At 34.7% G+C, this 17,182-nt stretch overlaps 1 protein-coding gene across 17 annotated transcripts in view; it reads left to right on the top strand.

Moving 5' to 3' along the window:
* The window catches only part of MYCBP2 (MYC binding protein 2), a 286,215-nt gene that overhangs the window by 131,743 nt on the left and 137,290 nt on the right, over positions 1-17,182 (top strand). For all 17 annotated transcript variants that reach the window (XM_077973872.1, XM_028837602.2, XM_015121243.3 and 14 more), the window contains 8 exons: positions 582-707; positions 795-922; positions 5,816-5,907; positions 8,546-8,680; positions 10,030-10,113; positions 11,335-11,431; positions 13,977-14,169; positions 14,669-14,943. In XM_077973872.1, coding sequence (XP_077829998.1) covers positions 582-707; positions 795-922; positions 5,816-5,907; positions 8,546-8,680; positions 10,030-10,113; positions 11,335-11,431; positions 13,977-14,169; positions 14,669-14,943 — 1,130 coding nt within the window. The remainder of the gene's footprint in view (positions 1-581; positions 708-794; positions 923-5,815; positions 5,908-8,545; positions 8,681-10,029; positions 10,114-11,334; positions 11,432-13,976; positions 14,170-14,668; positions 14,944-17,182) is intronic.

Raw genomic sequence — 17,182 nt, 5'->3', positions numbered from 1 at the left:
TAAAGATATGATAAAATGTTTTTGCAGCATGCTTATTTTGTAGCTGGAAACTTTATATCACTCTACATAACTATGTATTTTGTTGCTTTTAAAAATGATCCTTAAAAAGACTCATTTTAAGACTCTAACACTTGCAGTTGTGAAATCATATTCCTAAATATAATTACTAGATCATAAATATAACTCTTTGTTTCTTTTTTCTCAAATTTCATTTTGGTTTCCATTGTAGACACCCAAAACTAGCATTGATTAAGGTTCTGTGACACTAATGTGTCTTCCTCAAGTAGTACTTTAAGAATCAAACTAATTTGGAGAGTTTCATAAAAGGAAGAACCTTGTAAGAATTCAAAGGTTAAGTGATTTCAACTTTTCAGAGATCCAGTTTTCTGTAAAAGGTTGTCATATGGCATGTTTAAATATGATCATTAATCAGACAAGGGAGAATTTGTATTGGTTTTAAGCATTCTTCCATTAAATGAAGAAAATTATTTATTTTAATTTATCCCCTATAGCATTTAATGTCATCAATACCATAGGACATTTTGATTTCAAGGAATTAAATTTTGTTTATTTATTTTTAGGTTGTCTTGATACCTTGGCAGCTATGCAGGACTTAAAAATGGGTGTTGCAAGTACAGAGGAAGAGACTCAAGCAGTAATGAAGGTTTATTCTAAAGAAGATTATAGTGTGGTAAACAGGTTTGAAAGTATGTATACTTAGGTTTAGGAAATACTGTCTTACAGCTGAAATATATATGGATCTTTTAAAACAGATTATGATTTATATATTCTAGGTCATGGAGGAGGCTGGGGTTATTCTGCTCATTCAGTAGAAGCTATACGTTTCAGTGCCGACACTGATATTTTACTTGGTGGTCTTGGTCTGTTTGGAGGTAGAGGAGAATATACTGCTAAAATTAAGGTAAAGTTCATCAACAGTGTTGCCCTTTTTTGTTTGAAGATACTGATTTGTACTTAATTTATTATTTTATTATTTAATGTCTCTTTTTTTCCTTTTTAACTTGGTTTATTTTGTTGTTTTTAATGCTTTTTTAAAAGGGATAGAGAAAACATTGCTAAAATCAAATACAGTAATACTACATTAGTAATTCATTAAAAATCAAAATTCTGTAAGAAGGGAAGAAATGAAAAGAAAATTATTTTTCAACAATTTACTACTGAAAAAAGGCTATATCTCAGTCCTTTGTATGGAACTTCTGCTGGCCTAGCAATACCAGCGCCTGTTTATGTGGCTACTTTCTTATAGCCATTTTCATGACAGAGGAGGCACAACTGTTTAGGGACATTTTGATGTAGCTAAAAAGTTGTGAGCATTTTTAATGTCAAATACTATGTAAACAGACATCTTCACCCCAGGAGTGGAGACCAGGTATGAGTGAGCGATAGTGTTAGGGGAGGATTCCATCTGATAGGCAAACTAAAAATCATCAAGAGTCATATGTTCACTACACCTATTCGTGTCCAAAAGGGCCAACAATCATCCTAAACAAAGTATATGTTCATTCTTTGAATATCCACTAATAGCTTGAAGGTTCTGCTTCTCAAATTACCTGATTTTGTCCTAAAAGTGAAAGAAAAAACTAGTTTCTGCCTGGATTTCAATAGCAGGCTTCATAAAAAAATCTCAATTAAATGTCATCTGTTCAGGAAGTATTTTCTTAGTTCTCTCAATAATATCTAAAAATGATACCAATATGTTAACACTCTTCTTCATAATGATGGTTTCCAAGGACATTCCCCATGGAGGCTCAACTAGAACTGACAAACTTAAAGAAATATTTGCTTATTTCTGTTTATAGTTGGAATACATATGCTAAAAAAGCAGATAATGTAAGAATGAATAAAGTAAAAATTTAAAGCTCCTGTAGGTATATGGAGTATAGTGATAGAATAATGATTAAGAACTCTTGTAGCACATGTATTTTGATAATAAGAAAAACAGTAGTTTGGCGCTTTTCAGTGCAACTGCTTTAAGGTGGTTATTTTAGGATGTCTGGATTCATCCTCACGTTAGAGAAGCAACCTCAATGTGTTATGTCGTTCTACTTGACAACGTCTAATAAGCTCATCAGGAGGATGTATTTTTTCTAGCTCTAAGAGATTTTTTATTTTCGCAATAGTGAACAACATAGTGGACCTTATCTTCAAACACTGTGGTATGTAGAATTATAGAGGCCTTCCATATATGTTGTTTTTATATTGGCCTTATTTTTCTTTTTCAAACTTAAATTCTACCTCACTCCTCCTGTCCTCTGGAAATGATCTTGCCTTTTGTATTCAATTATCCAGTGAGTGGACTAAGGCCTTTCAACAGTAGTCAGTCTTTTTTCCCCCTCCCTTTACCTCTCTGTAATGTATACATTTGTTAAGCCCTTCTTTATTTTTTTGTTTTGTTTTCATACCTCTAGTTGTTTCTTCTATCTCTTCGTAGGTTCATTCCCTTCCACCTGGCCAGTGAATGTAGGAGTTCCTCAAAGACCTAGCCCTAGGCTCTTCACATACTCTCATATGTATTCTCTTTTTAGCCCAAAGTTTTAATAGGCATCAGCATACCATAATCCCCAAATTTGTATCTCCAATTCAGACTTCTTTGATGCATTTTCATGTAAATATGTTAAAGGCACATCAGTTATCAGTCATAATATCTCAACTGAATTCATGCTCTTCCACTGATCTCTCTCATGATTGGTACCATCCTCCATATGCTTGATACATAGGCCAGAAACCTAGACATTTTTCTTGATAGGCCTCCTATATCTCTGTCTTCCCTACAAAAAAAAAAAACACTTCTACCACTACCCTTAGGCAAAGCTGTTTGTCTTGGACTATCCCCCTAGCTAGTCTCTGTACATATTCTTTCTATACTTTCTCTCTCCATTCTCTCTCTCACCATTCCTACTTGAACCTACTCCAGTCAGATTTTTGCCCCCACCACTGACATTGCTGTTGTCAAGGACACTGATGACTTTCATATTGCTAAATTCGGTAGTCAAGCCTCAGCTCTCATCTTCCTAAACCAGTCAGCTGAATTTAACCCAATTGAGCTCTTCTTTGAAATACTTTCTTCCCTTGTCCCCAGGACACCACACTTCATTTTCCTTTTGTCCCACTGACTGCTTTTCTTAGTCTCCTGCTGGTTGCTCATCATCTTCCTGACCTGTAAATGTTGGAGTGCCAAGAACTCAGTTTTTGAAATCTTTTAAAAATATTCTCTTCCTCATAGTGGTCTAGCGTCATGGACATTTATCTCTGATGACTTTTAAACTTACAGACCTCTTCTCTGACCTTTAAACCAATATGTACAACAGCCTATGCTGTGTCTCCACGTGACTGTCTGATAGGCGTTTTGGAGGTAACGTATTCAGTACTGTGCTTCTGATGATCTGCCTAAACCTGCTATCCTCATGTTCTTCCCCATCCCAGGTAACTGACTCAGCATGGAGTTAACTTCATTCTTCTGTTTCCTCAGGCCAAAAATCTTGGAGTCATCCTTGATTCCACTCTGTCTTTTACACACATCTCCTTGGCAGCAAATATTGTCAGTTCCACTTTCAAAATAAATCCAGAATCTAACCACTTCTGAAAACTGCCACTGGTATCAGGTTGGGTCATGCCACAGCTATTCTCATCTGAATTATTACAACAGCCTCCCAACTTGTGTTCTGTGTCTGTCCTCACCCCATTTATTCTGTTCTCAGTATGACAGAGTGATTCTCTTAAAATGTACAACAGATTGCGTCATTGTCTCTTCAGAATCCTGTAGTGTCTTCCTATGTTAAAATGAGAACCAAAGGCCTTAGAAGGACCTACAAAGTCCCCATCAGAACTGGCTGTCATCACCTCTCTGACCTTTTGTTCCACTAGTTGTTTCACTCTAATCTGGTGACACCTGCCTGCTTATTGTTCCTCAGACATTCCAGGCACAGTCAAATCTCAGTACCTCTTCACTTGCTGTTTCCTCTTAACTACAGCTCTCTTCACTTCAGCACCTACATAGCCCACTTCCCCATCACCTTCAGAGCTTCATTCCCTGGTAAGCCTATTTAAAACTAAATTCAATTACCAACCATAGACTTATTCCCAATAGCCCCCAATTCTTTGTTCGTATTGTTTGCCCCTTTATGCCCAATTTCCAGAACTGTGCTTGGCATACAGTATGTGTTCAGAAATATTTGTTGAATGTAAATACAGGAGTCGGGTTAGGGATAAATTATTAAGAACCTTCATATCATGCTGTGGAGGAGATGAGAAACCAAGGAATAATTTTTAGATTAAGAAAGTATTCTGATAAGATATTTTTATAAGGGTACTAAGGGTCATGAAACAATTGCAAAAATCCTCAACTTTGTGGAAAATGGGTTAGAAGAAGGAAAGAATGGAGATAAGACTAAATAGTTGTTGAAATATTCCAGCCAGCAATAGGGGATATGGTTGAATTGACAAGCTTTGGTACCAGTAAGAGAATAGAAACAGTAATGGCAGAGAAATGAAAAAGGATTATTTCAGACTATTTTGTTTTAAGACAGAATCTCTTTGGTAGCCCACACTGGAGTGCAGTGATGCCATCTTGGCTCACTGCATGCAGCCTCTGCCTCCTGGGTTCAAGCAATTCTCCTGCCTCAGCTTCCGGAGTAGCTGGGACTACAGGCATGTGCCACCACACCCAGCTAATTTGTGTATTTTTAGTAGAGATGGGGTTTCACCATGTTGACCAGGCTGGTGTCAAACTCGTGACCTCATATGATCTGGCTGCCTCAGCCTCCCAAAGTGCTGGGATTACAGGCGTGAGCCACCAGGTCTGACCTATTTCAGACTTTTTATCTGAGAGACTAGATGAATGAAAGTACCATTAACCAGAACAGAGAAGGCAGGAGGAAGGTATAGAACTAGTAGGATGAGGGGAATCCAATGACTGTTGAGAGTAAGAGCTGAGCTGGAGAAAGATTTCTAAGTCATTAGCATATAATTTTGCATTTTAATCTTTATCTGCCTCTCTTGCAATTAACCTGCCATAATTATCGAGAGGAAAGGCCTCTTCCTCATAATTCTTATTTTCACTTAATTTCATAACCTTTTTCTATTGGATATTTTTTCTGTTTTTTTTTTTTTTTCTTACCCAGAGGATCTTCCCCTCTTTTTTAAGAGTCATTTTTTTTCATGCTTTTTATCTATCTTTTTCTCATGCCATATTACTCGAACTATATTTTGTTACCTATTGTTTTTAAGGATTCTTGCATTGCTCTTCTTTCTGTGTAGCTAATATTTTTCTACCCTTTTTTATTTATTTATTTTTTTAAGAATTCTACAGTATTCACTGAATTTTTAAACGTACTGTGAGATGGGAACTGTTAGTATCCACCCACCTTTTATGGATGAGGAAACTAGGTCCCAGGATCTCACAGCTAGTAAGTGATGAAGCTACCTCATTCTAAATGAGGTAGAATCTCACTTAGTGAGAAACTCACTTAGCTAAAATTTTTTGGTTGAGTACTCTCACCTTTTTCATATGCTTATGTCATGTAAAAACTTGTATAGAACTATTTAGGGCATTTGATATAAATAGATAAATATATAAATTAGGAAAACAGAGATTAATGTAGGCCATAAAACCTTGTTTCTTATTTTAAATACATATATTTGTGTATTTCACATAATAATGTTAAAAAGCAGGTACTCTGATTTTTACATTTGGTATGGTCCAGCATACATTGATCATGCACAAAATTATGAACACATTGTTCATCAGATTTGTATAGCTGGTTTATATAAATGATTATCTTTCTCCTTTCCTTAGCTGTTTGAATTGGGTCCTGATGGAGGAGACCATGAAACTGATGGTGACCTTCTTGCAGAGACTGATGTATTGGCTTATGACTGTGCTGCTAGGTAAATAATTTGTGCATTATTCATTGTAACTCTTGCATACTTAATATTAAAAATTTATTATAAATGAATAAACATACTTTAAAAGGAAGTTTTAAATCTGCTATGAATATCAAATGCTTGAGAAATTAAATTATATATTAAGCAATGTAAGTATTGCTTTCAAAAATGCTGAATTAAAACTGATAATACAGTTCATAAATTTATTTCACAAGTTAATTCAATTGTTTCAATATTGAAGATAAAAATAGAAATATGCATATATTTTACACACCTTTATTTTCATGCATCTCTTACGGAATACCTAGTGTGTTAGTGTTCTAGTAATAATACAGTTATTTATTATTCCTAGCATTACAGGCAATAAGTAATTAGTGTCAAGTGGTCATATTTGGCCATAATTCAGATTACCCATGTACTCTGACATCATGCTGGTAGAATATACTTGATAATAACACACTTGGGGAGGTGAGCAGCTTTACTGAAAGCTTTTGGGAGTTTATAAAAATTAGTATGTTTATTTATGAAACTTCATTAAGTAGGAGGATACTTACACTTTATCATTCCTTTGTATGTAATCCTAAGAATTATCTCAACATTGTGTTATGATCAGTATTCCCTGTTTTGAAGCAAGGAATATTATGATAAGAAAAATTATAAACTGAGCTTCATAGTAGTAATAGTGTGCTATGTTTCCCAACAATAACTATGTTAAAGCCTTGTAGGTTTTTTTGGTCGTGAAAATGTATATTTTCAGAAACAAGAATGATCGTAAGATACTGACTTTGCTTATACAAGATAGAAATACTTTTGAAAGGCCGGGCGCAGTGGCTCACGCCTGTAATCCCAGCACTTTGGGAGGCCGAGGCGGGCGGATCACAAGGTCAGGAGATCGAGACCACGGTGAAACCCCGTCTCTACTAAAAATACAAAAAATTAGCCAGGCGCGGTGGCGGGCGCCTGTAGTCCGCTACTCAGGAGGCTGAGGCAGGAGAATGGCGTAAACCCAGGAGGCGGAGCTTGCAGTGAGCCGAGATCGCGCCACTGCACTCCAGCCTGGGCGACAGAGCGAGACTCCATCTCAAAAAAAAAAAAAAAAAAAAAAAGAAATACTTTTGAAAATGAAAGAGTAAATCTAAAGAAAATTTTGACTGTTTCTTAGGCATTAACTAATATCGCAAGTTTTTTTTGTAACCTTTAGTGTTTTATACAAATGAATATTAGGGAAAAATCTAAGAAAGCTAATTGATTAATTTTCAGCAAACCCTTAAGGTGCCATTGTCATTTGCTGTATTTATTTATTTATTTATTTTTATTTTTGAGACAGAGTCTCACTCTGTGGCCTAGGCTGGAGTGCATGGTGTGATCTCAGCTCACTGCAACCTCTGCCTTCCAGGTTGAAGCGATTCTCATGCCTCAGCCTCCTGAGTAGCTGGGACTACAGGTGCATGCCACCAAGCCCGGCTAATGTTTGTATTTTTAGTAGAGATGTGGTTTCACCATGTTGGCCAGGCTGGCCTCGAACTCCTGACCTCAAGTGATCCTCCTGCCTCGGCCTCCCAAAGTGCTGGGATTACAGGAATGAGCCACTGTGTCTGGCTACCATTTGTTTTTGACCATATGAGTTTGAGTCGAAAATATAAAGCACAGTTTCATTTATAGAGAATCATCTAGGATTTCTTCATTAGCTCGTGTACAAAGCCCAGACTCCTAAGGCATTGGGAGCATTAAAGGATTTCCATAACATCCAGCATCTTTTTTGACTTTCTACTGCTACTCTTCTGTAGCTGTCTTAATGCATTAATGAAATTGATAATGAACACCTTGCCATTTCCTGACCTCTTTTGTGCTTCCATACCTCTACAGATTTTTTCATGACATTCTCCTGTTTCTTTAAATGCCCTTTATTTCTTCTTTCAATTCCAGCTACAACCAATAAACATTACTTCCACTCTGTTACCTAGTACTTTTTAACTTGTTTATAGCCTTTAGAAGATGCCCTTATTTATTGTCTTTTTTTCTTCTTCTAAATTAATAATGTTTGTATAGATATTATGTGACAGACTGCAAACACCCATCTGACTTAATTCAATCTTCAGGACAACCCTATGAGCTAGATATTATTTTCACCCCAGTTTTCAGGTGAAGAAGCTAAGGTACTGAGAGGATAGAGTAACTTGCCCTGTGTTGCCCTGCTAGCAGGTCACAGAGCTGGGCCTTGAACCCAGGCCACCTGACTCCAGGGCCATTTTCTTAATATTCTGCCTCTCAAAACTATTTAACTGAATGAATGAGCTTTAAAACTAAAGTTCAGATTTTTATTTTCCAGCAAAATTTGCATATTTTTTAACATCAGTTTAAAACATTCTATCTTATTTTAATATGAAAGTTTTATAACATTTAAGGATATTGTAGAATTCAACAAGAGGAGGAAGAAATGTAATTCTATCACCATAACACAAATTACTATACTTGGCTTGCGTTCTCGTCCACACTTCTTAGAGTGTTTTTAATGTTGTTTGATAAGAATTTTATAATACAGTTAGTTTCATGTTTTTCTTCATAAGGGATTTTGAAAAAATAAATATATGTGACAGAGAAGTAAAAAAATACTGTCTTTGACTCACTAATTTTTTATCAGAGAAAAATACGCAATGATGTTTGATGAGCCTGTTCTCCTGCAAGCTGGGTGGTGGTACGTAGCATGGGCCCGAGTGTCAGGACCCAGCAGTGACTGTGGATCTCATGGACAGGCGTCTATTACCACAGATGATGGGTAAGTAAATGCCCAAGTGTTACTTAAGCAATTCTTATTTTTGTTAGAGGAATATTGTTTTGAAACCTCAGAGGACTTTCAGCAGGATTCAAAAGCTTAGGAAGACTAGAGCATGATATAACTGCTAAAAATTACATTCATGTAACCTCATGCCAAATTAAGGTCTAGACAGAACAAGGAAAGAGTAAGACCACGGTACTTTGCTCCTGTCAGATAGTATTTGTATATATTTCTGGTTATTACATAGTTTATGAGCTTGATTACCAAATTAGAAATTATATAGAGGAAGGTGACAAGGATAATGAGGAGTTTGGAACCGTAAAAAAGAAGTAGATATGTGATACTAAATTTGATAATGCATGAGAAAGCAGTTTAAAATTTCAAAGCTTCAGCAATGTGTGTTATTTTAATAAAATATAGGGAAATTTTGCTGTTTTAAAATAACTTTCATGTATAGAGTACTTTTCAGTTTATACTTTCTTATGTTTTATCTGATTTGATGCCCTCAATAGCTTTGTGAAGCAGTTATTGGCCCCATTTTATACTCCAGGGACTACAGAAATAAAAAAGGTGAAATTACTTGCTATTTCCTGAGAGACTTGTGGTTAAAACCACATTCAGACCTGTAACCTGTTGACTCTAAATCCAACGTTTCAAATATTCTAATACTGTGATTTATGTATTCTAAAGGACTATCATTTGTAAGATAAATTCAGTTTATTCTTGATTACTCCTGAGCATAAACTATTTGAAATCGGTTGAAGTTATATAACAGTATATATTTCAGTGCAGGTCAGTTCATAACAAAGCTGACCAAGAAAGAAATAGACTTATTTGTGAGGTGAATTACCTGTTGCTAAATATTTGAGGAGACTACTGTAGAAACATCACATCTGTTGTTGTGTGCATCCCTTCAACTTAAGAACGTATTTAGAACTAAGAGACTACTTTGACTCTGGACTGTATGATTTTCTTAGACTGTTCATTCAGACTTGGAATGTCATGGCACACTGAGGCTAAAGCTTATCATGCAGCTAGTCAAGCAGATATTATACTACTACTTGTAAGCAGAAATTTTAGAAGTTTCCTGCTGTGGTGAAAGCTCAGTTGGAGAGCTAGGAGGGACAGGACAGCTGCTCATTTAGGAGTCCTAAACGGGTTCAGTTCTTTGATTTTACTGACTAACCCATTCAGAGCTAGAATGAAAATCTAGAAAATACCTTTTTGCTTTTCTTTATTTAAAAGAGTGAATCATTTTCATTGACATAAGGTTTGAAAATATGTTTCTTAAATTTCTTATTTCCTGTGATGATCATGTTGTTTTTGGTGTCATTGTTTTCTCTTCTTAGGGTTGTTTTCCAGTTCAAGAGTTCAAAGAAATCAAATAACGGTACAGATGTTAATGCTGGTCAGATACCTCAGTTATTATACAGGTATTTAGCATATTTATACTGAATTAGTATGGTTTATTATTTTGCTATAATGAAGTAGAATCATTACAAAATATGCGGCATAATAGGGAGAAATTATTTGAAGCATTCAGCAATTATAATATGCCAGTAGAACTATAAATATATTTAAGAAAAACAGTTAATATTTTGTATGTTTTTAAACATTTTCCACACAGGATTAATTTTAAACTTTGCCTGATTACTCAGATTATCTGCATTATACCAATAACAATATTTTACTGACTTAAAAAAAAATCTATCCACTGATTTTCTTTAATTTCGAATGTTATAAAAGAATAAAATTTGTCTTAGAGAAGTGAGATTCCAAGGAAGATAGGGAGGACTGTAGATGCAGGCCTGGTTGATATATTGTAGTCTCATAAGATTGATAAAATGAGTTGGAAAATTCCCTACTGTTGGTAAATTTTCACCTTTAGCTGAAATACCAAATAATAACTTGCTCATATAAAAATATTTACTATATTTTTAACATTATGTAAAAATTTTAACTTACAATCATTTAAACATGTATAAAGGCATATGCCTGTGTGTGTGTCTTATTTATTTCTAGACTACTGCAATACTGTTAGAATAAAGAATTCAAATGGATATAAACCGTCACTAAAAAATGTTGTCATTTGTTAAGCAGTAAAAAAATCAAAGGAAATGGTCTAGAATAGTGATTCTATCTCCCTGTCTTTCTTTCTAGTAATCACTTAATGAATCTAGATGGTTACAAACCTTATTTTTCCCCAAAAGGGATTTTTGTTTGTTTGGTTTTTATGCAATGTGCAATCTGTTACAGTTACTCTTTGTAATATGTAGCTTTACGAACATAACATGTTGCATCGGGCTACTCCTAGGTACTCACTGGTTGAATAACTTTTAAATAACAGCATTAATAATAGCATTACTAGAGAATACAAGTTATATGTTATATAAGTTATATATGTTCTCTAACAAGAGGAAAAAGCCTCTACTACTCAGTCTTGCAAAGGTAGGATTTAAAGGAAGTGCCCATATGCTAAAAGCCTTGTTTAGCTTGGAAAAATGTTTCAAAAAAGCCCTGTATTGGCATTTTACCTGGCAAAAAAATTTAAATATATAATTTATTTTCCCATTCAAAAATGTATAATATACTTTAAAAGGAAAAAATGACATTGGACATCCTAACATAATTTTATGTGTGTCTACTACCTTTAGACTTCCAACCAGTGATGGCAGTGCTTCGAAAGGCAAACAGCAAACCAGTGAACCTGTACACATTTTAAAGAGGTCTTTTGCAAGAACTGTCTCAGTGGTAAGCCATTTTTTTTATTTCAGCTTTTCTCTTCAGTCCTCAGATACATTTTGATGTTTAGAGTTTAGCTGCTATTCTAAGTTTATCTCAGCCTAGATTTATAAACTCAGATTTGGTTTTGTATTAGCATTTATATTCTAGACCACAGATAATGTATACTTTAAATCATAGAAAAATGGAGGTGTTGCCTGTGATTTTAACGTGACCGGATGAATTGGCCTTGCTGTTTTTGAAATAAATAACTGGTTGCTTTTCTAATAAATCATGTATGATTGCATATGCTGAATGAATTAGAAAATGAAGGAAAAGTTGAGGATGGTGCTGACCCAAAAAAGCGTTACTACTACTTGAGGAACTAGGTGGAAGAGTTGCATATCTAGGTAGGAAGTTTGTTGAACCACTTGCCATCCCCATTGTACACTTGAAGAAGCACAGTGCCATTGAGGTTAACGGTGCAGAATGGAAAGGCAGCATGATGTAAATAAATGGAAGTTTAAATTAAGGTCTAGATCTCTCATGTATTAATTGAGGATTCTTATGTATGTTACCTAAGTAAATTACATCATAGCATTTTGAATTTCTAATGTGGTAAGGGGTATAAGATGTTTTTGGAACTGTAAGATACCATCCGAATGTGATTTATTAATGTAGCTAGTAGTCTTTCATATTAGTAAAATGCATAGGAAGAATGTTTCTTTCCCTTTTAAATTTATTTTTAACCCACTAAGTGAATATATATTCCTAGTAGGAATGAGATAAGTATGCTAAAAGTATATGAAAGTTTTTTCCCCCATTCCCATTATCACCATATATACCTACTATTTACATTTTGGTGTATATCTTCCCAGACCATTTTTATATGCAGACAAACTTATTAGTATGTATCAAATGCAGGATGCTCTACAACATGCTTGTTTGTTTCTCATGATACTTACAGTTTTCATCTTTTTTAGAAAATTTCATATTATATATCATGGACATCCTTCCCTGGCAGTACATTTGGCTCTCTCAATCTTTTCTGTTTGCATAGTATCCCATAGAATGATATTAGTCTAATTTATTCAACCCGATTCCTATCAAAGAACCACTTTGATTCTCATTTTTTACTGTTTCATCTTACTTCATGAGCATCTATTCACATGTATCTTTAAATACTTGTGTGCTTATGTGCATACTTCTACTGGAAATGTGCCCATTTAAATTTTGATATATCCTCTCAAAGTTGACCTTCCAAAAGAGCCATGGCAGTTTGTAAAGCTTGTGCTTTGAATAAGAGACTATGAGAACTTTGCCTTCTTGGTAACTTTACATCCTATTAGTATTAAGTTGAGTTTGGTATCTTTTGTTTCAAATAAGGATCTTTGACTCTGTTATGCTTTCTCTTGTGATCTCATTTTCTGTGCTTGGTAACGCCTTTGTATTTACGTCTAAGTGGTTTTGTGGCCATTAGGTAATTGCAGACTTTATATACAAAACTTTTTCAGTCATTTCTTTAAAAAGTAAACTATAGGGCTGAGCACATTGGCTCACACCTATAATCCCAGCACTTTTGGAGGCCGAGGCAGGAGGATTGCTTGAGCTCAGGAGTTCAAGACTAGCCAGCACAATGTAGTGAAACCCCCGTCTACCAAAAACTTAAAAATTAGCTGGGTATGGTGGTGCACACCTGCAGTCCCAGCTGCTTGGGAGGCTGAGGTGGTGGGAGGATAGCTTGAGTCCAGGAGGTTGAGGTTGCAGTGACCCATGATCACACCACTGCATTCCAGCCTGGGTGATAGAGGAAGACTCTATCTCACAAAAAATAAATAAAATAAAATAAAATTGATTATATAAACTCATTTTCAGGAGGTCTGGGATTTGGTGGGAATGGGGCAATAAGTGCTCTGCTTTGAGATTCAGATAGTGTCTGTCATCATGTAACCATGATAAAACCAGAAGACTAGCTAGAACTGCCAAGAAAATCTACCATCTTAAACTCATATGCTACAATTTTAAATAATCAAAATAGGAATTTTTTAGTATTTTCTAGTCAATTTTTATCTTCTATTAATGTATTTAACAATAATTGACTATAGTTTGTATTGCAAATTTCAATATGTAGACATAAAATAAGTTATTTGATAGTATCAGTATATCTTAATACTAAAACTCTTTTTTTACTACAGTGACTGTAAAAAGCTTTTTCTTTCAAGTAAACATGCATTGTTTTATAAGTGTTTCTCATTTTTCCCTTGTTTATATGATAAGCTAGATAGCTTGATGGCAGGAAAACTGAAACATTTATTTTTAAATAGGTAAATATTGAAGAATGTTGTTTTTATAAATGCTTAACTACTTTACCTTTTTTGTAACAAAGTTACTGTTAAGGGTAGTTTAGTAAATGAACTATAAAAGTGTCGGGCTCAGTAAAAAAAATTCAAGTAAAAAAGTCAGTAAAAAAATTCAAGAGAAAGTTTTGAAGTTATCTGCCATTGCCTTTCCATTTGATTCAGTTTCTGGTATCATTTGAATTAAGCGTTGTCTGTTTTTTCATATTCTGGATTAGGAATGTTTTGAGTCATTGTTGAGTATTCTTCACTGGAGCTGGACCACCTTAGTCTTAGGAGTTGAAGAACTTCGAGGATTAAAAGGATTCCAGTTCACAGCTACACTTCTAGATTTAGAGAGACTGCGCTTTGTGGGTACCTGTTGTCTGAGGTTGTTGCGTGTCTATACCTGTGAAATTTACCCAGTGTCAGGTATGATGCATTTTTTTAAATGACTGTAGGGAGAAAATATTAGAGACATTGAGAAGATTTACTTTGAGATAACTGAGCATTCATGACTCCCAGCTGCCTTTAAGCTGCTTCTAAAATAAGGGGAGAAAGTCAGCTTGCTCTGATGCTTATGTATTTGCTTATAAAGAATAAAATAGATTACGTGTCATTCTGATAACAAAAATAATAGTGGGCCAAAATTAAATAATCTAATAAAGTTTAATTTTAAACAAATTCTGTCAAATAGAAATATTTTGAACAAGCAATTTGGACTTAAATGCTGAAACTAGATTTTTATTCACCCTCCCATTTAGATTAAAAAAATAATTTGGGACTACACTTAATCTCTAAGTTGTTTTGTTTCTAAGATATGAGTACTTGTGATATTTAGCTGTATAGGGAATTACTGAGTTATATTGATTGTTTTCATGCATATTTAATATTTTGCTTAATTATCAATCTGCTTTTTTTCCCCTCAAAGCTACAGGAAAAGCAGTTGTAGAAGAAACTAGCAAATTAGCAGAGTGTATTGGAAAAACCAGAACTTTGTTAAGAAAAATTTTATCAGAAGGAGTTGATCACTGCATGGTGAAATTGGATAATGATCCTCAAGGATATCTCAGTCAACCCCTGAGTCTCCTAGAAGCTGTCCTTCAGGAGTGTCATAATACTTTCACTGCCTGCTTTCATTCTTTCTACCCAACTCCTGCCTTACAGTGGGCTTGCCTTTGTGATCTGCTGAATTGTTTGGATCAGGTAACTTAAGTTTGTAAAATGTTAGTTGAAAATCTGATATATTGCTTTATTCTCTTCAAGAAAATAAATTGCAGTGCCCTATCTTCTTAGCTTGTATAAAAGATAAATTAGGAAATTGTTTGGTGTACATGACTTACATAAGCACAGTTTAAAATGTTTTAAATCTGCTTCATGATCTTTTAATTACAAAATTGGTAGGCACATTGTGCAGTTGCTGATTGGTCTTTGAATTGGCATGAGTGATTCTGAAAGAGGGAGAGAGGAAAAGAACCGTACTGACCAGGTGAGAGCAGGGATAGCACCAGGAGGCCCCTGCCACCCTTGTCTGTGAGAACAGGAAGAAGAGAGAGCTGCAAGAACAGGCATACTAGCGTTGTTCATTCATTCATGAGGAAGCCACAACCTTTGTAAACCTTTATGCACCAAGTCACAGTGTTTCACAACACCCGAGGTAAAACACTGACAGAACTACAGGGAGAAATAGACTCACATTGACAGCTGGGGACTTTTAACGCTCCTCTTTCAGTAATTAACAGAGGATCTAGGCCAAAAAATTCAGCGATACAGATTTGAACAGTATTGTCAGCCACCTTGATCTAACTGACATTTATCAAACAGGACATGAAACTACAAAATACATATTCAAGTACACATGATTTTTAAAAGAAATATTTGGGACCGTTCACCAAGGTAGATCATATGCTAGACCATAAAATAAGTCTTAATAAATTTCAAAAGATTAAAATGTGAAAGAATATATTTTCAGACTACAATAGAGTTAAAGTAAAAATCCATAGCAAAAGATATCAAGAAAAGCACCAAACATTTGGAAAATGACAGCACTTCTAAGTAAGCAGTTGATTGAAGAAGTTATGAAGGAAATTTTAAAACGTTTCACGTAGATAAAAATATGATATTAGAATTTGTGGGATTTAGCTAAAGCATTGCTTCAAAGAGACCTTTATACCCTTAAATGCTTATATGAAGAAGACAGGTTTAAAATTGGTGACCTAAGCTTCTATGTTAAGAATCTAGAAGGCAAAGCAAATCTAACCCAAAGTTAGAAGAAGGAAGGAAATAATAAAGATAAAAGCAGAAATCAATGAAATAGAAAGTAGAGAAAATTAACAAAGCTAAAAGTTGGTTTTTTGAAGAAAAAAAAATTGGTAATCTCCTAGCAAACCTGATTGGGAGAGAAGAGAGAAAGAAAAAACATGAAATACCATAATCAGAAATGAAATAGGGGTTCACCAGGCATGGTGGCTCATGCCTGTGATCCCAGCACTTTGGGAGGCAGAGGTGGGTGGATCACTTGAGGTCAGGAGTTTGAGACCAGTCTGAGCAACATGGCAAAACCCTATCTCTACCAAAAATACAAAAATTAGCCAGGCATGGTGGCACACAGCTGTAATCTCAGCTACTCGGGAAGCTGAGGCACGAGAATCGCTTGAAGAAGGCGGGAGATGAAAGTTACATTGAGGCAAGATTGTGCTACTGCACTCCAGCCTGGGTGACAGAGTGATACTCCATCTCAAAAAAAAAAAAAAAAAAAAAAAAAAAAAAAAAAACCGAAGAAAGAAAGAAATAGGGAATATCACTATAAACAACTTTATACTGGTGAATTTTTCAGCCTTAGAGGAAGTTGACAAATTCCTTGAAAAATATAATTTTATCAAAACTAACACATTAAGAAATAGAAAAATCTGAATTGCCTCATATCCATTTAAAACTTAGCAAATACTTTCCTACAAAGAAAATTTCAAGTCCAAATATTGTCATTTATGAATTCTGTTAAACATTAAAAAAAGAAATAATGTCAACCTTTTACAAACTCTTTTGGAAAATATAGGAGGCAATACTTCCCAAATAATTTTATGAGTTTAGCTTTATCCTATACCAAAACCTAACTAAGATACTACAAGAAAAAATTACAGATGAATATCACTCAGAAATAGATGCTCTTTAAATATTATCAAACCAAATTGAGCATGTAAATAATATATCATGACCAAGTGGGATTTATCTTAGAAATGCTAAGTTAGTTAAATAATTGAAAATCGATGTAATTTACCATGTTAACTGAAAAAAAGAAGGAAAGTTGATGATTTCCTCAATAGCTACAAGAACAATGGTTGATGAAACTAGCAGTTATTCGATGATGAAAACCTCTGAGGATATAAGGAAACTCCTAAATCCGATAAAGCTATATTTACCATAAAATCTACGCTAACAACATCCC

Source organism: Macaca mulatta, chromosome 17 (assembly GCF_049350105.2).
Source record: "Macaca mulatta isolate MMU2019108-1 chromosome 17, T2T-MMU8v2.0, whole genome shotgun sequence".
Taxonomy (NCBI): domain Eukaryota; kingdom Metazoa; phylum Chordata; class Mammalia; order Primates; family Cercopithecidae; genus Macaca; species Macaca mulatta.
The sequence above is the reverse complement of the archived record's forward strand: the minus strand, read 5'-3'. Positions and strand labels throughout refer to the sequence as shown.